This window comes from Rhagoletis pomonella, unplaced genomic scaffold, assembly GCF_013731165.1.
Source record: "Rhagoletis pomonella isolate Grant_MI unplaced genomic scaffold, Rhpom_1.0 Rhpom_scaffold_00003, whole genome shotgun sequence".
NCBI classification, from domain to species: Eukaryota; Metazoa; Arthropoda; class Insecta; order Diptera; family Tephritidae; genus Rhagoletis; species Rhagoletis pomonella.
Window position 1 is genome coordinate 71,241,269 of NW_023458557.1, and position 25,743 is coordinate 71,267,011.

Genomic DNA, 25,743 nt, shown 5'->3' on the forward strand with positions numbered 1-25,743 from the left:
ACGTTGTTGCTGTGTATCTGTGTAGTTTTCAGCGAAAACTGGTTTTCGTTTGACAGATTTTACATGGACGAAAACACAAGTTTTAGGTCGAAAACCAGTTTTAGCAACGAAAACATGTTTCCGATGTCGGTCAGAACATGGTAAGTCACATAAGTGACAAAAACAAGAACAGCGTGAATCAGCTGTTTGTCGACTTGTGGGCACGTGGTTTTTTGCGTTGCCGTACTTCTGGACTTTGTTCCATTTTTGAAAGAAAATGTTTCTCTTATTCTCTAACTACCAAATCCGGTCCGGATTGTTAGGGAAAGAACCTAGTGTTGATATTATCAGTGAACTGTAATTTTCAATTTTCTTTCCTCAACCTTTATGACATTGTGATTTAAATAATATCAACAAAATTTCTGTGAAAAACCGAAACCGGAACGAAACCGAAACCAAAACCGAAAAAAGTTTTGAAGAACGAATCCAAAACCGAAACCGATACACTTGGCAAAACCGAAACCCAAACCGGAACGTTATTTTGAATCGGTTTCATTCCTTGGTTTAAATAGCGGCAAATCAGCTGCACTTGATAGCAGTAGGTTGAATAAGGAAAATGAATTAGCAACACGAGTTCTTCTGACTTTGTACATCGATGACGCGGGTTCGATCCCTGCTGAAGTCTAGGAAAAAGAAGTCTGAGTAGGAGATGTGGTGATCTCCTAAATAGGTGCTATAACTTCTACCGCTTAGACTTTGTTGCTTTTTCCATTTTTCCCAATAAAATAATCGTGGTACAAAGCTCAATAAAAATATCTAAATTAAATGTTAATAAGCCACGATAACATTGACTAAATTTAATTTAATTAAATAAAAACAAAATAATTTTGTGTAAAATAAAATGAAACAAGGTAAAATAATGTCAAAAAACAAAATGAATAAAAATTAAACAAATCAAAATAAAATATAATAAAAAAACACAATATGGGGGTATCCAGCGAAAGGTTTACTAAAAAAAATTACACAAATAGTCTTGCCCAAAACTCACTTTTGTTTTTGTATCGTCACGGCAGCGCGTATGTTTGCTTATACATATCTTTAAATTTCAACTGAAAAAAGGACACTTAACTATGAATGAAATGAAATATATCTGAATCTAGTAAGCAAAAAAACGTGGTAATCTTATGCTAAAAAAAAATAAAATAAAAATTCATAAAGTATGTACTTTAGTCCACTTAATGCTTAACAACACAGGTGGTCCATTTAAATAGGCACCGATACCAACTAGTCCAAATTCACACTAAAACTATGAATTTAATTATTTCTACAACTGTGAACGTATTTTTCTTATATTGCAGAAAAAAAAACTAACTGGCAATGGAATATCAAATTGTTTCATGGCAAAAATACACTCGGAGGCAGGGCTAACAACTTGGCTCAAACCGTGCCATTTTTGGCCCTATTTTGCATCAAATGGCACTTCATTTTTCAATTTGCTACAAAGTGCCAAAATGGCACTTGTGAAATCCTTTGCGTGTACTTCTTTTTCTCAGCTAAAATTTTGTAATTTCTAAAGGATATTCAACTGGTTTATCTTATTTTTGCATTGCACTTTTGTTTTAAAAATGTGGTTCTTATTTTATTATGGTCCTTCCCATGACTAAAAAGGATGGCACCTTCCTTGGGAGTTTCATTTTTCTTTTTGGCACATTTTGGAACTTTTTATCCTTAATATGGTACCTCATAGCTAAGGATAGTTGACAGCCCTGCTCGGTGGTATTTACTATTATGCGAGTCTCTTAACTACTCGGCTGTGATTTATTAAATTTGCGTTTAACTTAAAAGTTGTCACATTGAAATAACTGTGTTAACAAATTAGTATTTGCATACGTTTCAAAATGTTTTTAATATTATTGCATTTTTAAGTTTTCCAATATTCAGAGGTGAATAACTTAAAGGAGCCATCATTTCTTTCATGTCTTTGAATTTCGTATATATATTTAGTTATTCTTTAATTTGTTAATAGTAAATTATTAAACTTCGAAGTTGTCCACCTTTGCATAAGCAAAAATATATTTCGAATATGTATAAAACTAAAAAAATCGAAGGGAATACATACTATTTGCTATACGAATGCCTTCTGCTGTTCCATCACCGCTCATAAATCCTTCCATAGCTACATTTTCTACCGTTTTAATGCCACCAAAGTGTGTTAAAGGATTGGGTGATTTATTGCGTGCTCCTTTCATTTGTACAGAATCCAGACTTCCGCCGCCGCTTGTTTGTTGTGATTTTATCAACTGCTGTTTGTTATTGAGTATAGCAGCGGCATCACCAGCAGTGCTTGGCCAATTGCTGCCTAACAATTCCGCCAAGTCAACTTCTTGTTGCATATTTTTAGGCACAACAATAACATCTGATTCATTTTTTGTTGACTCACGTATGTCAGCCTTGTCTATAACAATTATATCGCGATCTTCCATGCTTAACAAGTTCAATGGATGTACTGTCGCTGCAGCACAGCTGACATCTTTATTACCAACACCGCCACCAGCAACACTATTCGTGGTTGCAGACGTTTGTCGGTGTTTTAAAATACCTGGTGGTGCAGATGCTGGCGCAGATGTTGCAGTAGAACCTCGTTGTCTTTCCAAGCTGCGTTCATGATTCTCAATGGTTTGCTTGTAGTCATCACTGTCTATCGATATGATTGGTGTACTGTTGTCCAACTCATCCGAGCGCTTCAATTTACCTTTTTCACGATCCATTATGTGTTCCTGTGCAAACTCGTTGCTTCGATTAGGAATTAAGTTTGAACTCCCAGGGGTTGGAGAGCTTGGAATGTCGTAAAATTGCGAAGTTGGTGCTTTCTTTTTTGGTTTTTTTTGTCTCCGCAAGGAATTAGTATTGCTGCTTCCACCTACACCGTTCGCGCAAGTGGATGGCACAATAGCGGTACGTACTTTAGTTAGCGTTTCACCTATGAAGTCTAGTGTAGAGAATTTCTTTTTGTCTTCACTGTTTAACTGGAGTAGATTATCGGCTGTTGTGAATATGGAAAGTGATGGCTCACTACGCGTGTACTGAATCGAGAATGGAATCTGATCAGACTGTGGTGAGAAACCGCTGTCCAAATGCTAAAAGAAAATTATTACAGGTTTTTAAGGTTTGTTGTTTCAAGAAGTTATTTTACTAAATAAAATTTTGGACTGAATCCAAAATCCTTTATTTTCATAACTGATATAATTTTTCATAATTTTAGTTATTTCTTATAATATTAGATATAAACAAGTTACACATAATACATTTACATATATTTGTGCGCATTTTAAAGTCCTTCAAGTTTGTAAAACTATCTATAAAGCTTTGGCATATCATAAATCAGTCGGCAATAGGTAAATGACAGGTTGAAGTTAGAAATCGTAGCCCATATATACCATTCATTTTAATAGAAGTGAAATTTTTCTTAAATTAGTTACCCATAATAGTTTTGAATAGTGTTCAACCACACATCACAACCTAAAAAATTCATACCAGCAACTCCAGTCCGAAGAAATAACCAACAGGATGCATTTCGATAACAGGTCCAATATAACGTATGATGCAGTCATACCACGTTGACTCTTTACCAAATTGGCCGCCGGAAACGCGCACTAAATCATTGACCTTCAAATAAATTATCCATTTACAATGTTCTTCTTTCTTAATCAATCGCAATCGTCTGTCTGGTTCTTCAATGCCAATCACATATGGCCAGAGCGCTTCATCCACTTTTAATAAATTAGCTTGCGGACATTCATAAAGGTTTTCATACATCGGTTCTTGGCGTACGAGATCAAGTATTTGTACCGTGCTCATTTTCTTATTACCTACCACTTCCATAGGTGTTTGGCTTTGGAAAACTTTTATAAGCGTGCCGCCCACCATACTGAATGTTTGCGCTTCAGATGGGCGATCACTTGGCACTTCAGCGCTAGCATGCATGCGTAGCTCAGTGGTACGCGCTAGTATTGCATATTTCGAAAACGTCTGTGTCTTTAGATCCATTTCGGCGTTGTGTTTAATTTCGAAGTTGTGTCTTTTTGTTAATGTTTTTTGTAAATTTTCAATAAGTTAACTGGAGTACAACTAAAATTGAGACAAATTTTTACAAATCAAAAGAAATGAAAAGGAGAAAACGAAATAGGTTGAAAATGAGAAAGTATAGTGCGTCGGGTAATAAGTGCAACGAATGTCTAGTATGTGGTAAATTATTATAATCTATAGACGATGGATGCGGGAAATCACAAATGTGTTTAATTAGAAGCAGTATTTTTGTTTTTATTATTAATTTATGCTCAATTACTTACTTTGCTCGTATTATCGCCTATAACAACTTGCTTTTACAATTTACATTGCTGTCTACACAGTGCATCACTTTTAGCTACTTGAATTGTTTTATTTACCTTATCGGAGCAATAAAATAATAAAAACAGAAAATTCACGTCATTGATGAGTAAGGCCAACAGCTGTTTTGAAAAAACAATACGTTCACATTTTTTTAATTTAACGCCGTCAAAATTGCGTGTGCGGTAAGCTGCTTAATATGAAGTTCACACCGTCGATAAAAATGTGCCTTGATTACTTCTCATGAGACAGTGGCAACAAGTAACGTAAATCCAAAGAATGTAAATCTTAGAAGGGGCAGAACCAAAGAACGTAGACCTATAAGAAGAAGAAGCGTTCCCACGAGGAGTCGGGTCTACGTAACCGGAACGACCGAGATTTATATCTGGCGAAGGACTGTCACTCCAACAACAATAACAATCCATAAGAACAACTCGCTACTTTGAAAATGGGCCGCGACGATTTTGACCGTATCTGAAACGTTTGCAACAAAATTGGTCTACATTTTGTCTCTGTCCGCGGCAGATTTTTGATTTTCGCCTCGTATGGGGAAAACGCGCTCAAAACATAAGAAAAACGGCAAATGTGAATATCAGTAAAATGTATAATATTCTGTGCATCTCTAAAGGCCATCCTCATAGAACTTTGGCGTTGCGTTGGCGTTGGCGTCGCTTCAACAGCTGACTATGAATACATGAATTCAAATGCAGCCGTCCACATAGCCAAAATTCGACAACGCAATTACAATTGTCTAATGTAATGTAATGTTGTCAAGACACTAAAGAAATACGTATTAGGCAAAGAACATAGTGATGCGACAAAGAGAGACGAGACATAATCGTACAGCTTCATAAGTAAAACACTATCAGCTGATTGCCAAAAAATGCCTACAGCTCATATCACCTGTTTTTTGTCATTTTCCCTTATCTTTTACAATTGCTTTCACTTCTATTACAATGGCTTTGTTTCTTTTCTTTTCTAGCAGATAATTATCAGGAAGAAGAAGATGAGGAAATTGAAAGAATTACGCTCACAGAGAGCGAAATAAAGAAAAAGTAAATAAACGCAAAACTAGCCGAAACTAGCAAGTAATCAGATGATCGGTGTATTTGACTAGGGAAAGTATTTGGCGCGAATTTTTGTTTATCCATTTTGACAGCTGCTAGTTTCTGCTAGTAAAAATTTTCCCAGCCTCCTGTATAGCGGCTATCTCTGCTTGGAAAACGCTACAGTGATCCGGAGACCTGAACTTTAGGTTGATGGAGAATTTTTTCTTTTTACATTTTTTAATGAAAACTAAAATTTCATCAGATGTTCAGAGAGCTTGAAGGTTTCTGCAAACTTTCTGTTCGCATACTATACTGGATATTTTTCTCTTGTGAGAGGACAGATTTCCCCCGTTCACAGGAACATATTCATGGCCATGTTTTACTGGAGATTTTAAACGAACGTACCTATAGAGAAATTTACCTAATTTAAAAACATATATGTTGGTACTTTTTCGGCTGATTTGGTACATTTTTTTTTGCAATTTGGTACAAAATTAAAAAACGAATTTATCATCCCTGGCACAGGCCCTATGTAGATAATTTATTTGGCGACGACCGGGCTACGCGACAGCTGTCGTTGGGGCCAGGTTAGATCTATTTCTAGTTTTCCGGCGACATATATGCCCAAAATACAATAACGCAGTTGCAGTGGCAGCGGCAGTTTTTGAAATTAGCTGTTTTTTATAAAGTGTGGTGTTAAATGAAGCGACTCACAATACAGCAGTGGCAGCTAGCAGTACTGCTTAGTTTGCCCAAATTCTAATAAGAGCCAGTTTCACTATCTAAACTTAAGTTGAACTTGAGTTATAGTTGAGAAAAATCTTAGCTAAGAACAGTTTAAGGTCTTGTTCAGGTTTGCGTTTCATAATGCGTACTTAGGTATGGAAAATATTTTGTTAAAAAGTATGGCAGCACCACAAAAAATGCTTTGTTTACATGAACCAAAAATACAAGATCACGTAAGAACGCGACGTTGTATTTTTAACTGGTTTTGGGAAAAAAGTTTGCGAAAGCGGGTTCGTCAGCTGAGCGTTTGTTTACATCACAAGCACCACTATTTTACACTTTTATTCAAGTAAAGAAGTGTTAACTCAACATGACAACACATTTTAAAGCATTTTGTTGCATCATTTTACCTAAATTGTGCGTTTAAAGTGACTGACAATAATTTTGACTAATTTTGGTTTTCGTTGTTTTCTTTGCTTTGTTTACTTTTCGCTCGTTTTCCAGTGAAACAAGATGGCGTAGAACCCGCTAAAAAAATCGACTTTTTTCACTCTCTTGTTCTTACGTGATCTTGTGTCTTTCGTTCATGCTTTGTTTACATGTTTTGACATTTCTTAACTTAGGGTTTACACCGGACAATATTGTCAAGACAATTATAGTTGCGATCCCATACGAGTCCGGACTAGTCAGAAATAGTCAGAAATAGTCAGAATCAGTCAGATTTGACTGGAAATCGATCCCGTACTCGGTTCTCTGACTATTGAGAGGACAAAAAAGAGAGTAAAAAAGATCCTCTCTCTGTCAGAAGTTACCAGTTTTAGTCCGAAGATTTTTCGCTGGCAAGATCTGTGTCAAACGATCAGCTATTGCGTGTTTGGCAACCAAATTGTAAACAAAAGAAAAGTGTACTGTGCTAATGCATGTTGAAAAGTATTTAGTTACTTGTTTAAGTGGATTCTAATCAATTTGAAAGTATTTTTGGTTATTTATATGTGTGAGCTGAGTGTGTTTACGCATAAAATAAGCAACAATTTACAACCAAATTTGGAGGTTATGTTGAAGTTGACAGAAGTTGCGCATTTCCGCAGAATGACATTTGTGGCAATGGGTAAACAAAGAATGTGGCGAAGAACAATGAGTTGATTGTTGTGAATTTACAGCAATGATGGGCAAAACGCTTCTCGCGAGTAGCGTCTGCGTCGCAGCGCTTATACGTATACAGAAACGACGCAGCGAACAGGGTTGCCACTGACGAAAAAAAAAATTTACCATCCACTTGAGAAAAATCTAACAAATCTGGAAAATATCTACCAATAATAAGGTCCTTTTAATAAAAGCTATAGTTTTGTTATTTTTTTATTTATTTTAATTAAAACTATAGTTTTTTATTTTTTTAGTTATTTCAATAAGAATTAAAATTGTTTTTAAGGAACTTTTTATTTAACTAATTATACGGTATTTGAGTCATATTATTGGCATATTCGCAGTTTCTTTCAACCAAAAGCGGAAGTGATGAAACCAATGGCAACAACGAAACTTCATAATTTGAAAAACTTCAACTCGAGTTATTATAAACAAATACAGTGACTCAAAAAAGCACTTGGTGATTTTTTTATTATTCGCAATGTTTTGCAAGTAAACTTTTTTGTTACTTTAACTAAATCCATAAAAATTAAGGATTCAAACTATATACAACATTTAGAAAAATTCAGAAAATTTTCGTCCAAATTTCGAATTTTTTACTCTGAATTTTTAGAACAATTTAAGGTACCGAGTTTTAAAGCAAATAATACTTGAGTATATCTCACAATGTGCTTCCCGTTGATTTTTTTTTTAATTTTTTGCCGCTTGTCTTTTTTTTTCTTTAACAATTTCTATTGATAAAAAATGGCGTTGATTTAATTTTTTTTGCGAGCGATCACAGTGCGTCATTACATACCTGTCAATTTTTTCTTTATCTTTCTTTAAATAATAATTTAAAATATTTAGGCAATCAAAAGCTCCTCGGGATTCCAGTAAAATGAGTTTTAAATGGTACGCGATATGTTCGCCTTATATCGATATACATATATACGTATGTAAGTATATAAAAAGTATGCAAAGAAATTTATAATATAAATATAACTACGAAAAATAAATCGGGAACGAAAATTTCAACAAAAATCTACCAAAATGAGAAAAAATTTACCTTTTCAGCAACCCAAATTTTTTCTACCAATTTTGGTAACAATTTACCAAAGTGGCAACCCTGGCAGCGAATTTCACTTCAGTCTGCTTTCAGTTTTCATGAGAGTAACAACACGCTTCGCCGTTGAATATTTTTATTCGTAATTTTAGCGCGTTGTTGCCACCTATATATGTAACAATGCCCAAAATGGCTGCGTATGAGTGCCAATTATAGTTTTTGGTTTTAAGAAAAGCCAATAATGCCTAATGCTTGTTACGTGGTAATACGACTACTTGGAATCGTACTTTTAATATAAGGCAACATTATTTGTCATGGTAAAAAAGTCAAACTGCCGAACTGTGTAAACCAATTGAAAGTGTTTTGTAATGGGTTTTATGTATATATGTATGTACGATACGGCAATTTAATATATTTAGTATACTTTATTGAATACTGAGTTTTTTACAAAGTTTAGAAATTTTAAATTCGTGAATTTTGTTGTTGAATAAACTATCATTTTTTAAAACATTAGTTTAATGAAATTAAATTAAAAAAACTTTTCATGCGCGTACATATGTACTTATAAAAATTAATTTCATAATTCATTATTTGAAATTATTTCTTCATTATTTTTTTATTATATTTTATTATTTTCGTTTCATGTTCATAATAAAAATTAAATATAAATTTGTAAGAGCGTTTTCTAACACGCGCAAAAAACGACGCACTTTTGTACAATATAGAAAAGTGGCAACTGTTACTCAGCGCGATTCACGAATACCATGACAAAATGAGACTGTATTGGTGTGCCCATCTATGGTCTACACACACCAAGAATGATAGAGTACAAGATCGCGCCGTCCTGGCCGTTGACATTTGTGTACAAGTAAACAAAGAATAGAGAAAAAATGAAGAACGTGTTGAAACGGCCAAAACAGTTCACTTACAGCGAAAACGTGTTTAATTTTGCTACATGCGAAAATATTGCATTTTCACATAATCTATTAGAGAAAAGTGAACGTTTTAGTGCACTCGATCGAGTGCTTTGCAATCGAAGCTGCTGCAGCAAACGTTTTAGCGCACTCCATTTCTTCACAATTAAGGCTGATGCAGCAAACTGCGGCAGCATCTCAGCGGGATTGATTAGTTAACTTGCTAAAGGAGGATGCTTGGAGCAGAAGCGAAGTCATTGTGTGCAATGCTGTCAATATAATAAAAAAGATATATTTCGAGAACGGCTTTACCGTACCCTATGTACACAAAATGCCGCGATTCGTCACAGCGCTACACTTGCATCATCTAGTCATCTCGCATCTTAACGGCTGTCGAAATTTAACACACGGCACTTCCTTTTATCAGTTTTTACGCAGTCTTTAACTCAAAAATCACTCAGAAGTTGCAAATTAACACCATTTAAACTGATTTTTCACTTATAATTAAAATTCTCTTTGCCGCTGATTTGTAAACAAAGGTTTATTTACAAGTTACCACAACTGTCAAAACCAAAGTAGCGGTACCACTGACGGCGCCACCTTTGTTCACTGCACCGTGTACACACGCACTTAGTTTGTTCCAGTATTCTTCGGACTAAAACCACCTGTGAAAATGTCAAACTACGATTTTACTCTCTCAAGTGAGAGTAACAGGAGAACAGATGCAGAAGTGTACGGGAACGCAAAAAGCACTTTCCAGCAAAAACGTCATTTGGTTTGTTTACTTGTCATTAGTACAAGACTGATTAGGCTGCAAGATCACTAAATAACTATTAAAATCTATACAATTAATAATAATTGCATATATATTCGAATATTTAATTATTTACTTCAATTTTTTAACAAATGTGCGGTTATTTGCTTTCACCGCGTTTTGTTTTTGTGCACAAATGCAACTTTACCTATAGTTTGACACTTTTCATGAATTTGCCAGAAGAAAACCTCCGGACTATCTTGAAATTTCATTCTGGGAACAGTTGCTCAATTACTCTCACGAGAGTGTACGTACGGGAACAACTTTGGACTAAATCCTGCAAATCGTAGACATGCTGGAGCGCACTAATTATTTGAACACCCACTTTTGCAATTTTTGGTCCCTAATTTATTTACAAATTGCGTTTTAAATATGCCCTTTTTGTAAAATTCGGAAATTAGCTTACATTTATCACTCCTATTCTCCTTAAAGTAGCCACTTCACCAATTTATTTTTGTATTCCCCTTCACTTTACACTTTACTCGATTAGTTATAATTTTCTTAACGACTTTAATATTCACCAATTAATCACAATTCATTAAATAAAAGCAGAAAGGTGTTCTGCAAAAGATGTTCAGCCCCCCTTCTTTGGCAGCACAGAAAGGAGAATTCCACTGCCTGAGAGTTATAATCCCTAAGTGCGGCCGAAGGCCGCCTACGCAGAAAGGTGTTCTCTGCAAAAGGTGTTGAGCCCCCTTCTTTGGCAACACAGAAAGGAGAATTCTACTGCCTGAGGGTTATAATTCTTAAGTGCGACCGAAGGCCGCCTACGCAGAAAGGAATTCTACGCAAAAATATATTTGTTAAAAAGAACATTTTTTTTATTAAAACTTGTTTCTTCTATTTTTAATAAACTTTTTTATACTTTATTCAAAAAATTATTAAAAAATCCCACGGTTTCTGTTATTTGGGTAATATTCCACTTCAAACTGCTCAGTTTGCCTAAGAAAACTCCGTTTTTCCCCTTTTTTCAAACGGTTCCCTACGCAGTAGAATTCTCCTTTCTGCGTTGCCAAAGAAGGGGGCAGACCACCTTTTGCAGAGAACACCTTTCTGCGTAGGCGGCCTTCGGCCGCACTTAGGGATTATAAACCTCAGGCAGTAGAATTCTCCTTTCTGTGTTGCCAAAGAAGGGGGGCTGAATACATTTTGCAGAGAACACCTTTCTGCGTAGGCGGCCTTCGGCCGCACTTAGGGATTATAACGGCGGAAGTATTTTAGCGCAGAACATCTTTCTCCCGCAGTCGTCCCGTTCGCGATCATAAGCATCAGTATGGTAATTTCTCCCTTCATGAACACCAGTAAAACAAAAGTACTCACGGTATTTAAATCGAACTATAAAAAGTTATATGTTAAATGAAAGGTATTTTTATGCTCTATTAACCTATTATAGTTTGATGTATCATTAGTTACACATATTTTTTAGTAAAACTTGTTTTTTCCTAGAAAAATAAAATATTTTTCTATTAAATGAGTTTTCTAAAAATTTATGCACATAAATTATACAAATGTGTATATTGGAAAAAGTGATTTTGTTTACCTTTCTAACGATACCAATTTTTTTAAATTCGGGCGGGAATTTTTCGAATTAAAGCCATTTTAAATTTTCGAAAATTCCCCCTTCGCCTCTCCATAGCACCGAAAATATAAGTTTGCACCAAAAAAATTGTATACCATTAAAATGAGGGAAAAAGGCGGATCACGCCCACTTTTTCGTTTTGTTCTAGCTTAACGGGCCGTATTCTGCACTTATGCCGCTAATATAAATCTTTTTAAATTGGGAATTGCAGGTATTCTACATTAGTTGCGTTTTTTACTCATTTCCAGTAAAATCCAGTGAAAGTTTTTACGTATTTTCATGTTTTGGCGTTTTTGTACGCAAAAACTTGCAAAGTAGGGGAAATTAAGAGAGCGAAAAATGACAGTTGAAGTTGCAAGTTTTTACTGGATTTCACTGGATAAATTTTTACTTGTAAGAATTTACCAGTACGAAAAACAGCTGATCGCATGTTGCTGGATGAAATTTAAACTAATAAGGAAACTGTTTGTGGGCTGGCAAGTTACTGGATAATTTGTAAAAAAAAACACAACTATTAAAGCCCTTAAGCATGAACCAACGACTACAGATCACGTAATCCGCCATCGTTGTATTTGTAAACGATTTTCAGAAAAAAGTTTTTTGGTTCTGTTTACATCGTCTTCTACCTCTTCGTAGTGATATTTTAGCGATTTTATGTGTTTTCTGCACCGATTTTAATTAGAAATTTTGATTTGTTACAAATTTATGATATAAAATGAAGTGCTTTGTGACTGGAACAGGTTTGTGCGTCTGTTTGATTTGCCAAGAGGCCTAAATTTGCGTGAAAAGTGGGTGCACATTTGTGGTCAGAACGTTGGCATTGAAAAATCGGCCGGTGCCGATAATATGCGATTGTAAAACACTCTCAATCATTAAAACCATATTTTATGAACTTTTTTTGCTAATTGTCATCAAGTTTCACTTTTTATATTTTATAATAAATACCAATCTAATCGCAGTCAATCACCGCGCCTTTTACGGTTTCTTTGTTTGTTTTCCTTTTTAGGCAGTTGTCAAAAACGCTCAGAAATTTACTTTTTTCATTCTTTTCCGATTGCGTGATCTTGTTAGTTGGTTCAGCCCAAGGCGAATACATATTAGAGGTGGCAGATATTCGCGTACCTGTGACTTTGTCACGGTTACTCAAAAGTCACGGGTAACTGCTGTGACAACTTCCAAAAAGTCCCGTGTCAGACTGTGACAAGGGACCAGTCGCAATTATGTTTTTGTACAGGATTGCGCCTTCCACAATACCAGTAACAGTCACAGTCACAGTTACAGTCACAGTTGCTGAAACGAGCTGTGACGGTGGTGATGTTAACCTTATAGAAAATTTCTTATAATGATAGGTTATTTAAGACTAAAATCTGATTAATGTTTTTTGATATTAGAATTTCACACCATTAAAATCGAGTATGAATGACCACAACAAACGACGAAAATAGTTAGTGATGCCAAATAAATGCCCTTAGTTCACTCGGCAAAAGATTTCTGTTTTGCAACTTTGTTGTCACTGTTCTTGTCACAGTCACGGATGAAAATCACTGTGACTGCAAAGTCACAGTCACAAATGACGTTGTTCCTCAAAAGTCACGAGATCGCCCATCTCTAATACATATAAGGTGGTATCGATGCATGAACCAACGACTACAGATCACCTAATCAGCCATCGTTGTATTTGTAATCGATTTTCAGAAAAAAGTTTTCGTAGCGTTTTTGACGTTTTTCGATTTTGTTTACACCGTCTTCTACCCCTTCGGAGTGATTTTTTAGCGATTGAATGTGTTTTCTGCAGCGATTTTAATTATAAATTTTGGTTTATTACATATTTATGATATAAAATAAAGTGCTGTGTGATCGGAACAAGTTTGTGTGTATGTTTGGTTTGCCAAAAGGCGTAAATTTGCGTGAAAAGTGGGTGCACGTTTGTGGCCAGAACGTTGGCATTGAAAAATCGACCCGTGATATGCGATTGTAAAACACTTTCAATCATGAAAACCATATTTTATGAACTTTTTTTGCTAATTGTCATCAAGTTTCACTTTGTATATTTTATAATAAATACCAATTTAATCGCACTCAATCACCGCGCCTTTTTCGTTTTCTTTGTTTGTTTTCATTCTTAGGCAGATGTCAAAAACACTCAGAAATATACTTTTTTCTGCTTCTTTGATTAGGTGATCTTGTATTTTTGGTTCATGGTATCGATGGAACAAATACAACAATTACTTGTACTTTGTTTTTGCTTTTAGCGGGCCATTGTCAAATTTCAGCTATTTTTCCCCGAATGAAAAAGAGCGACAGAAAATGCAAACACTCTCACGTTTTCACTCACTCACTAACGAAATTCAAAATTTTGACAATCAAACGCTACTCACAGCTGATGAAACAAACGCCTTGGTTCAGCCCTTAAGTTCTTTGTCTAATGCAAACGCGCCGTTATAGATTTACGTTATTAGTCAGTAATTCCATAAAATTTGAAAAACAAAATCGTAACTGTGGCAATATTGTATACGAAAGTTTTTAAAAAATATGGTGAAAAAGAAGAAGCTTAAAAAAGTGTGGTAAAAAAATTTTTGCCCTCGGAGTGTACGTACGTCTAAAACGCTTGAAGCATGCCTTCCGTCTATCACAACATGATCGATTTGGTTTCTCCTTTTTCGATCTGGAGACAGCCATGTAGCTCGGTGGATGTTCTTATGCTGGAACCTAGTACTACATATTACCATGTTTCGGGCCCCGGCAAAGTCGATCAGCCTCAGTCCGTTATCGGATGTTTCGTCGTGGAGGCTGAATTTTCCGACAGTGGCGCCAAAGATCCCTTCCTTGCCCCCCTTGGCATTAAAATCGCCAAGCACGATTTTGACATCGTGTCGGGGGCAGCGCTCATATGTACGTTCCAAGCGCTCATAGAAGAGATCCTTGGACGCCTCATCTTTCTCTTCCGTCGGGGCATGGGCGCAGATGAGCGAGATGTTGAAGAATCTAGCTTTGGTGCGGATTGTGTCTAGACGTTCGTCCACCGGATTACGCACAAGAATCACTTCTGGCCACTCCCAGGTGAATGGCAGTCAGAAGTTGTCCACTACTGCGCACGGAACCATCCTCCGGCAGCACCTGTGGTAAAACCAAAGAGGCGTTGGCAGCATACAAGGCAAATGGCCAGCCAGTTCTAAATTATACAGCGCCTGTTTGATGGCCACGACTAGCTGGACGAAGCTACAGACTTGCCAAATGGCCGGACTCGTGACAACGACAAGATGCCTTCTGATCTCGCCGGAAAACCATAGATAGGATCAAATGCTTCCAGTAAAGAGGCACAATCCCTGAACAGACACATGCTCGAGGCGAATCCTCCATTCTGACACGTCGGAACGCATCTCTATGGATTGAAGGACGAGGTCCAACGTAACGTCCAACAAATAATGGATCTGCCGACTGTGTAGTCTGGAAATCAGCGGCATTCACTGGGAGACTGTTATGACCTACATAGGCTCCCGTCCTGTGAATGCCGTCATAAGAGCACAATTAGCAGCTGTGGTCGATAGCGAACTTAAATTGCCGTGAAAAACACGCGCAACTGCGCCCAATCAACGCAACTAAAATAAAACCTCTCGACTTCAACGAGCTTCAGCTTCCAATTGAGCTCCACATTACTCTGGTCCAAGGTCCAATTGAGCTCCGCATTACGGTCTGGATACTGTAGCCGTCTGAATTCCAATCTATCCAGACTCGACCCCGACATACTAAAGATTCCCCGCATGACAAGAACCACCTCTTCACTTACCCTCTCAAGGCAACTCTGCTAACACCGCTCTCCCTCTGGTCCAACCCCCGTCGAATTGGTACGTTTCCTGCACAATGCTAACTGCCTGAGGGCACTTCAATTATCTCCTACGCCGATGACTGTTTTTTCATGGGAACGATAATTTGTGCAATCGCATTAACGACTTATTTGGGGAACTGTCTAGGTTCTTATACGCTACGCACAAGCCCACTGGACGATCGGTGTCTGTGTATGTAACTACGCCGTCCCGATGTGGCCGGCCCGCGGTCACTAGCGATACGAAGCGAGCAAACCTACCGCCACTTTGTATCTCCTCACCTCAATTACAATCTTACCGACAGAGCCCATCCGCTACAAAGTCTGAGAAATTTTTAAAAGGTATTCCCAATAATGAATTGTTGGTACATCACCTCCATTTTTAGTGCACGATGGGTTCCTTCCATTCTTGTAATTTCGGTCGATTTTTTCTTGAAAACTCTCTGTACAGTAAGTAAAATTCGAAGTGCAGGTAAAGCCAACAAGCTAACTCCATGCTGAGATTCTGTTGGTTATATGTTCTTTTGTGGGGCTCTGTTTTCCCGCTCTGTAGAGCTCCTCTCTTATGTGTGTCATGCTATCCTGCGAGTAATACTTAGTATTATAGTGGGATATTTATCACACTTCAGCCTATCTCGGCTTACTGCGTTCCAGGGTAAAATTTATGCTGCCAGCGGTCCAGCTTCCTTAGGAGCTTTAACCTTCGCGTAGGTCTCGAGTTGCTAAACTAACCTCATCTAATGACCAAGGGTGCCTCTTTGAGAGTCGCACCTTATTCGGGACCCGGTAGTTAAAAAGTTCTGCGAAATTCTCTAAAATCTTTGTATGTGCATATACCATCAAGGGAGATCTATGAGTAGAGGAGCGACTGCTTAGGAAAGCCCATTGGAAGAACTCACACGGGCTACGGCAGGCCCGTATAGTAAGTAGGACTGGGACTATTCTTGTATTCGGATATCCGGTCGAATATTTGTTTATATATGTAGACAAATCCGAATATCAGAATGACCGGTTCTATTTTGTTACCCGGATATCCGGTTTATACTCGGTTAATATCCGTTAATTTAGCTATGTGGTTAATATCCGTTCATTTTATTGATATTACACGGATATCCGCATATTCGAATATTTGAATTAGATATGTATTCGGACTTTTAATCAGACATTCGAATATCCGGATATACAAAAACTAAGCTTTAAATATGACGGCAATTCCACAACCTCCAGAGAATCCTACATCGCAAATGTTGATTAGCTATCCTTCCTAGCCTGACAGTAGTTAAAATGAATGGACCTGGTTTTAAACTTTTTTAATACTAAAATATTCATTGAACTTGCATTGAACGCAACATAAAAAGGCTGCGAGATTAAAAAAAAAACCTTTTACTGACAGCTGAAATGCATCGCCTTGCAGCCATTTGAAAACTTTATTAAATTTTAGGAAACAAGTACGTAGTAACTGAAATAACGATTATGATTTTTCAACCGTTTTAACTAAAATTACCGTTAACTGCGCTAGCGCCAATCGCTTTGGGATTTTTCCTCAATGTAAGAATGTGAGATAGCACTCACCATACAAGGAATGGGATATTATATGGTACCAAATATCGGTTGGGACCAAATGCAACAGGGTGAAACCAGTGTTTATCACACTATACTTCCGGTAGTGCATTCCAGTGACGTCCGGTAGTGCATTCCAGTGGAAGTTTTGTGGTCTATCCCTGTTCTGACATTCATTGTTCTGTTTATCGCTTTTTTGTTTTGCTGTGACATTTGGTACCAACTGCCAACTGGTGGTGACGAATTCCGCTTGACATTTTTCCAATATACATAATTGTGCGTATACACACGTATAAAAGCGCGTTGCGTCGCATAATTTTTGTGAATTTTACGCTCGTTTAACAACCGCACCGGAACAAGCGCGTCTATGGCAGAGGCGGCAAGTGGCACACAGTCCACCACCGGTCCCATTGGTGGAAACAATGGTGCAGTTCCGGCTGCAAATAACACGGCTGTGGCAGGGGTCCATGGCAATGCCAATAGCAGTGCAGTATCGTCTGCTGCAAATGCGGCCTCGAATCCAAATGCGGAAGTCATACGCGGACAAATGTTTGAAGTTGGACCACGCTACAGGGACTTGACTTACATTGGCGAAGGTGCCTATGGTATGGTGGTGTAAGTATTACAGCGGGTAACATCTGCCTCGGAACAACTTTCATTATACATATGTATATATATACTCATATTGTGATCCCTGCGAAGGCACAGGGTGTGGCTAATGTAAAGTCGAAAAATGGCAAAATTTATGTCGTACGTACTCAACAGGCCCAAGCCAGCTATAGTATCATCATAAATTTGCAATAAATACTTTCTTTATCTTCTAGAAGTAATATGTATGACTATTTTCGTTTTTATTTAGATCGGCGCTGGATACATTAACAAATACTAAAGTTGCTATAAAGAAAATTTCGCCTTTCGAACATCAAACCTATTGTCAGCGCACGTTGAGAGAAATCAAAATTTTAACCCGCTTTAAACATGAAAATGTGAGTAAGCAACTCATGACGACCACTTCTTCCCACCATTATGACAAACCCCCTAGTTGGTTTATTTGTAAAGTGATTACTAATCATTTGGTTGCGTATGTTTTGTTTTTATTCCCTCTTTGTAGATAATTGATATTCGAGATATATTGCGAGTAGATAGCATAGAACAGATGAGGGATGTATATATTGTACAGTGTTTAATGGAGACTGATCTTTACAAACTACTTAAAACTCAGGTATGATTATTTAACAAATTTATGTACTTTAAACATATGTGCATACATAAGTGTCCTTAAAATTCCCTTTGCTAATAAATACTTTGTACCCGTTCTTATTTTGCAGAGGCTTAGCAATGATCACATTTGTTATTTCCTTTATCAAATTTTGCGTGGTTTAAAGTACATTCATTCGGCGAATGTATTACATCGGGATTTGAAGCCAAGCAATCTTTTGCTAAATACCACTTGTGATCTTAAGGTGAGTTATGTAAAGAATGTTAGTCATTTGTCAATATAAATTTGATACGATTTACAAATATTTCTCAAAAAATCGTTCAAATCGAATGCACCGGTTAATGAAAAAGAAATATTAATTCTAAAAATGTAGAACTTAACCTTTTTTATTCTAGATATGCGATTTTGGTTTGGCGCGCGTAGCTGATCCGGATCACGATCACACCGGCTTCTTGACAGAATATGTTGCTACGCGATGGTATCGAGCTCCCGAAATAATGCTTAACTCCAAGGGCTATACAAAATCGATCGATATTTGGTCCGTCGGTTGCATACTGGCCGAAATGCTGAGCAATCGTCCTATATTTCCAGGCAAACACTATCTGGATCAATTGAATCATATTTTGGGGGTATTAGGGTCGCCTTCAAAGGAAGATTTAGAATGCATCATAAATGAAAAGGTAACTAGAAATATTTTTAAATGTGGCCTTTCTCGGTTATTGATGTTACGGTCACTTGGCTCTTCCTATAATTAGGTAATCTTTCAGTCGTTTTCGTCCAGCTCAACTCGCGGTAGGCTTATGAATATTGTCGTTAGGAAAATTTATCTTAAATTGGTTGCTGGAGGTTGTATCCACACTCATGGTACCAATTGGGCCCGTGCTTATTTCACACAGGATCTACACATTCATTTTGTCGTATTGCAATTATCTAGGCTATTGGGCCTTGAATATAAATAAGCAATTGCTTTTTCTTAAAATTTCAGACCATATACTTAAATTTATTTGAACAATTCGAATAAAAGGTTGAAATTATAAGAAAACGTATTTATTTATTTTTTATTCATAAGGCCTATAATTTCTTCAAAGAATTTCTACTTTCGAAGTTAACCTAGGCACCTAGTAGTTTGTTATTTCTGACAGTCGGATTATATCAAGAATTAAATAGTAATTCGTAATTGTTGTTACAGCATACATATTCCCCAATGAATTTTTGAGGAGTGTTGCTGGAGTGACAGACCTTGTCCAGATATCAATCTGGGTCGTTCCGGTTACGTAGACCCGACTGTCGTGGGAAGGAGTTCGTAGTCGTACAGCACTGATAATTAGTTGCGTTTGTTTACTAATTTCCAGTAAAATCCAGTAAAAGTTTTTACGAATTTTCATGTTTTGCCGTTTTGTACGCAAAAACTTACAAAGTAGGGGAAATTGAAAGAGCGAAAAATGACGGATGAAGTTGCAAGTTTTTACTGGATTTTACTGGATAAATTTTTACTTGTAAGAATTTGCGAGTTTGGAAAACAGCTGATCGCATGTTGCTGGATAAAATTTAAACTAATAAGGAAACTGTTTGTGGGTTTTTATTGTGGAATGAATGGTTTTTATTGTGGTAGGAAACTTGCAAATTATTACTGGAATAGCGTTCGTGTACTTTTTCTTTCAATCTTTTCTATGAGAGCGAATTCTTAGAAATAAAGTTACTGAAGAGTTGCTGGCAAGTTACTGGATAATTTGTAAACAAACACAACTATTGTTTAGTTATAGTACATATATAGTTTAAGAAATCTGCCAATTCAATAAATTAATAAAATGATTTATTTTTAGGCTCGTAATTACTTGGAATCGCTGCCATTCAAGCCAAAAGTACCATGGGCACGGCTATTTCCGAATGCCGATCCACTTGCCTTGGACTTGTTGGGTAAAATGTTAACATTCAATCCGCACAATCGAATACCCGTTGAGCAGGCATTGGCACATCCATATCTAGAGCAGTATTATGATCCCGCCGATGAGGTACGTTCCAAACATATTATCTCTTAAATAATATTCCAAATAACATATTTGAGTTATATTTGTTTGTATAGCCTGTTGCGGAGGTGCCTTTTAGCATCAGCATGGAACTGGACGATCTTCCAAGAGAAACCTTAAAAACACTAATTTTTGAGGAAACACTTAAATTTAAGGAACGACAGCCAGATCAAGCGGTATAAATATTTCTATGTGTGCATCATTTTAATTGGCGCTTAATGCACATGGCATTTAAGTTAAAACACTACAAAAACAAAGTCATCAACAACACTTGCTGGGCCAAAATCTTTAGTGCACTCAGTCAGGCAGTCAGTTAGTCAGTCAATCAATCAAACAAACAAAACAAAAAAAGAAAAGCATTCAAATTAACTAACTCAAGCACGTTGCCGTTAATTTTTGGCGCATACATTTCATTGTGATTCTCGTTACATAAACATATGCATACATTTAAATTGCACTTTTCATCTTCGTCGTCGTCGTGGTCGTCATGTTTAATTATTTTCTTAACTACTAAGATAAATCTAGTATTTTAAATGTTTTCCTGTGTTGTAAACATTGTTCTTACTTACAACAACTATGAAACTTTAGCAAAAAAGAAATATGAAGAAAAAAAAACATGCATTATTAGATACAAAAGTACGTAAATTTTATATCAAAAAATTCCATTTACCATTTAAAAACTTGTTTCTTTATTAGCAATTTCTATACGTTAATACAAATATATGTATAAAAATAAAAACAACTCAAAAACAAATTGAACGTATCAATCGAACAGTCTTGTCTGTTTCATCGGTCGCAGTAGAAAAATAACAATACAAAAAAAAAAGATTGCAACAAAAAAATTAAAGAATAAACTGGGAATAATATGAAATTAGCCAAAAAAACAACAAATGCAAATTAAATAGCAAAATGCAACGCAAAGAGAAGAAATGGGAAGTTTGCAACAAACGCGCCGGAAACAGTCAGAAGTTGAATAACTTAAGCGGAAATGTATGTCGTGTAGTAGAATTTACGTATGTATTTAAAAAATTTTCGCTATTTGTGCACATATTTATATTTTAGAGTTTACAAACATAAAGAAAACATGTTGAAGAATATAAATAATAAATTTGAAATGAAAATGGAAAATGTATAACCAAGAAAGGAAAATAATTAAAAAGTAAAATCATATTAGTAAACTACAAGCATTAGGGCAGTATAAAGTAAAGTTACATAGAAAGCAAGCAAGCAAGTAAATAAAAAATATACACGCGAAGATATAAAAATGAAGATTGCTTTTAGTTAGAAGTGCATAATGTATATAAATATGTATGTAACTGCGGTCGTTAATGTCCATTAACGTCACTTGATGTCGGTGGATATGTAACTGTGAACTTTTGACAAAACAACTTATATAAATATTTGGCCTTTACTGTTTTTGCAACAACAAAATATCTTTGGCTTTCTAAATGGTGGTTGAAGAGCAACTAACTAAATCGTTATATTAAATCAAATCCAGCTATTCATTGGCCGACAACTCGAATTATATATATAAACATATGTTTTCATACATATATAAGTGGTTTTGTCGAAGTCTTAAATATGAAGTGGGCGAAGTAAAGACATGTACATATATATAAAGATGTACGTATGTACATACATATGTATGATAAATTATATGCAATGATTGGCTGCGGAAATAAATGTTTCGTTATTCATATGTATTTGAATTTGAAGCTTGGTTTTAAAAACTCTAATTGTAATATCATTTTAAGAATATATGTATGAGCTTTTTTTTCTCAATTTTAAAGTATTTATAATAACTCAGCTTTTGTAAAACGTAAAAAAAAAATTAGGCCGATTTTATATTTTCTAACTAGAAAACTATAGTTATACCCGTTTTTGTATTAATTGTATTGAATCTGTAGCATGCGCAAGCAGTTATATTTTCGGATCTGATTTTTGAGTTGTCCATCTTGTGAAGATGGTGTGCGATAACGTTGAAGCGACCAAGTCATGCTGCCCCGGTGTAGCCTAGAAATTTCAAAGCATGCAATGATAAAACATCTAATTCTGCTAAATATCTACTTAATTATTACATTTATAGTGAATTAACCATATTTTAGTAGAGGACAAATGTCGATATGGTAAAATATTACTTGGGGTGTTTGCCCACATAGGAAAAATATTCTCCAATTGAAGATATCATTTTTTCTATAAAGCCTGTTGGCATTTACTTGCGCTTACATTTTGATCTATCCAAGCCCAGTTCTGCCAACATGATGAAAGGCAAAACATGTAGCGGTTTTTGGTACTTTTTTTGCGCAGTTTAGTACTTGGAGACGTTTTTAACCATAACTAGAAGTACCCAAAATGGCTGTTGGTGGGACCATGAATAGTAAGAGAATACTCTTAAGTGCATTTCAGGGTACATACGTATGTAAAATAGGCTCACATACATACAGCATACATGTTTTTCCAAAGATGTATTGGGAATCCGGTGACAGTGACGTGTACCCGCCTGTTATTAAAACTGATTAAAAAACGCAGCGCACCTCAAATACAATTTGCTACCGATTGGAAGTGCCTGTTTGTATGCTTCTATTTTTTAATTTCATAATAATTATTGCATTAATCAGTCCGCATTTAAGGCCGGCTGCCTACCTTCCGCTACGATCAAGTGACGTTTTTTGCACATTGCCAATTATACACACATACATATACTAATAGTTTGAGTTTATGTATATGTAATTATGTATGTAGTGTCTACATTTACATTCAACAAAGGAAAACAAGGAAATTCGAGTTACCAATTATGTACGATAAAAAAGGCGCTTTTGCAATTTGAATGTTTCTTAAATGCATACATATGTACGTACATTTTTTCATTAATTATTCTATAATTGTACTGTTAATTGTATTTTAGACGTGTATTATACTAACTTCGGAATACATGAATGCGAATACATATGTACATATAAAGAAGTGTGCATGTTAGTTTATTATTTTGTAAGAAGTTATTGGAAAAGGTCATACCTGCCTGAGGTTCTGTAATTCACTTCCGAGTGAATTTCAATCAAATTCGCTTTGAATTCAAATTTGCAAGGGTTGAAATACACTCGGAAGTAAATTGCAGAACCTGCCTGATAATTAGATTTCAAAGGATAAGAAACACAGAAACACAGCTCTCATGCAAACAGACAGTTGCATATACTTACATACATACATATAATCGTTTGCATTGCGCTAGCATAATTAAAGAAAAAGCTTGTATTTGATCAAGTATGTACCTAAATTATTGTGCGGTGCGCTCTGCAAACAGTTATCTACGCACGCATTACTTATGCCGGATTGCTAAAGTGCCGTGCTAAAATATCACAGTTCGTCTGCGTATGCGCGGGTGCCCGCCCGCCTGAGTTTGGCCGCCATATAAACATATGTATGTATGTATATGGATGTACATACATATATATATACATCGCAGGTACATACAGCTGTATTCTTGTATATGATATCAAATGAGCCAATTTAAAAGTTATTTACATACATATATATATCCATAGTTAATTTAAAATTTAAACTTTAAACAAAAAAAAATTATATCATGTTTTATGTAACGCTGTAGCCCTTACTCATTTAAATTAATACATGAAAGTAAAAAAAAATGCATACATACATACATATGTATATACACTTGGTGAACGTGTTCGCGTAGATGAGCATTTGAGCATGCATAATTCATGTACATATGTACATTAGACCGTACCAAAAAGAAAAGTCCCCTTCTATCCCTGACTCGGAAAGTATTTTTGCATGGTAGTTAGAAAAAAGTGTTTTTTGGTCGTACGCAGGGGTTGCATTTTTATATTTGTCGTCATATCTTTGACATTTACAGTCGGATCGTAAAAAAGACAATTTTTTTGTTCCAAAGTTCATTGTCCTCAAGTACTCTGTTCTAGTACTTACCCACGAGATCTCAGTTACTATCACCCTAACATACCACCCCAATGTCAGAAATTTAAAGCTCTCCAAAAATTATTAAACTTTTGCTAAGAATTTTTTTTTGATTTCTCTAGCAGAACTATTTAAGAAAGGAAATTTGTATTGCCGAATTTAGGTGCCACAAAAAAAACGTAAAAAGGCGACCCATTGGTTCGGCCAAAAAAAAATTTGTTCGAAACTGCTTTCCAAAAATATTTTAGACTCGAGGGTGTACGGCGAACTTTTACAAACGTACATACATATGATTAGCGTACATCACTCTCCTTACAAAAAAAATCGGTTTCCATCGGTATTATAAACTGGCAGTTCCACTTCGCAGCACCTGGGTTCAAGCCCTGGTCAAAGTAACATCGCAAAAAAAAAATTAGAAAAAAACTTTTTTCTTAACTAAGGTCGCCCCTCAGCAGGCAATGGCAAACCTCAGAGTGTATTTCTCCCATTAAAAACAGCTTCTCATAAAATACAATCGCCGTTCGGAGTCGGCGTAAAACTGTAGATCCCTCCTCTTTGTGTGACAACATCAAGGCGCACGCCACAAATCGGATGAGAAGCTCGGCCAAACACTAACATATGTGTAAGCGCCAATCTATTATTATTATTATTATTATAAAGTCTATTGCAAAATATATCCGAAAAACATTTTGATTTTCGTAAGCTGGACCGATTTGGAAAAACCTCGAAAAATCTAGGTTTTTCTTAAATAAAGTTATGTAGTTTTTTCTATAAAAATTACCTCAGAAGTTAGAAGAGTTTAAGCTTAGAAGGTCGCATAAAAGTGTTTAAAAATTTTATAAACGGAATCATAATAATGAGAATTTACAAATCGGCCCATCTCACGTAAATCTTACTAGTTTTGTGAAATATGTATGTTGGCGAAAGTCTGAAAATATAATAAATTTTGTAATTCTGGTGGAAGAACCACCAACTTTTTTTGGTGAGACACCCTAATCTACTACATATATATGTATTTTTGCTTTGGATTATGTAACACCCTTATCATGAATTTTCATTACGTGTAAACTCGTTCACATCTCGCTTTGTAGTTCACCTATCGTTACGGTGACCACATATATATTTTGAAAATGCAGGACAATTTTTCAAAAAATTTACCTACATATAATTGCGTAGTATAAAAATAACAAAAATATACTACATATATATATTCCTCGTCATTTGAATAGCGCACCCTTTTGATTTTCTTTCTTACAAAGTATGCTTGACAAAATTTTTACATGGAAGAAAATTGCGCAGCACTGTTTTTTTTTTAATTTTCAAAAATTTTTAAAATCGGATTAAGACGTAGAATATGCTATATTTTTATAAAAAATTAATAAATATTAAATAACCAAAAGGAAAGCTGTAACTAGTAAGTATTAAAAGGGTGCGCTATTCAAATAACGAGGAGTGTATATTTCTTAATTATTATTCCAATTTTAAACTTTAAACATAAATCACATTTGCTTCATTGGTATTAATCTTTTTGTATTGAATTTTACAAAAT

General features: G+C 35.7%; 2 protein-coding genes across 3 annotated transcripts in view; one reads left to right on the top strand and one right to left on the bottom strand.

Annotated features, from left to right (window-relative positions):
* LOC118735449 (ubiquitin carboxyl-terminal hydrolase CYLD) overlaps positions 1–4,480 on the bottom strand; it is a 9,246-nt gene extending 4,766 nt beyond the window's left edge. The window contains exons 1-3 of one of the 2 annotated variants that reach the window (XM_036465205.1): positions 4,329–4,480; positions 3,514–4,107; positions 2,099–3,116 (exon numbers count right to left, since the gene is read on the bottom strand). In XM_036465205.1, the coding sequence (XP_036321098.1) occupies positions 2,099–3,116; positions 3,514–4,026 (1,531 nt within the window). In that variant the 5' untranslated portion in view covers positions 4,027–4,107; positions 4,329–4,480. The remainder of the gene's footprint in view (positions 1–2,098; positions 3,117–3,513; positions 4,108–4,328) is intronic. The other variant, XM_036465206.1, reaches the window with a different exon arrangement.
* A 12,745-nt stretch (positions 4,481–17,225) lies between these two features.
* On the top strand, positions 17,226–21,970 carry LOC118735451 (mitogen-activated protein kinase ERK-A). The gene is made up of 7 exons (XM_036465207.1): positions 17,226–17,630; positions 17,875–18,001; positions 18,127–18,237; positions 18,344–18,478; positions 18,630–18,914; positions 20,058–20,246; positions 20,318–21,970. The coding sequence occupies exons 1-7, from the start codon at positions 17,383–17,385 to the stop codon at positions 20,441–20,443; spliced, it is 1,221 nt and encodes a 406-aa protein (XP_036321100.1). The 5' UTR covers positions 17,226–17,382; the 3' UTR covers positions 20,444–21,970.
* Positions 21,971–25,743: the final 3,773 nt, after the last annotated feature.

Excerpts from the sequence above, each read along its gene's own strand:
- LOC118735451 (XM_036465207.1), top strand. The coding sequence starts at position 17,383 with ATGGCAGAGGCGGCAAGTGGCACACAGTCCACCACCGGTCCCATTGGT. Across the intron at positions 17,631-17,874 it reads GGTGCCTATGGTATGGTGGT|ATCGGCGCTGGATACATTAA; the intron begins GTAAGTATTACA and ends GTTTTTATTTAG. Across the intron at positions 18,002-18,126 it reads CCCGCTTTAAACATGAAAAT|ATAATTGATATTCGAGATAT; the intron begins GTGAGTAAGCAA and ends CCCTCTTTGTAG.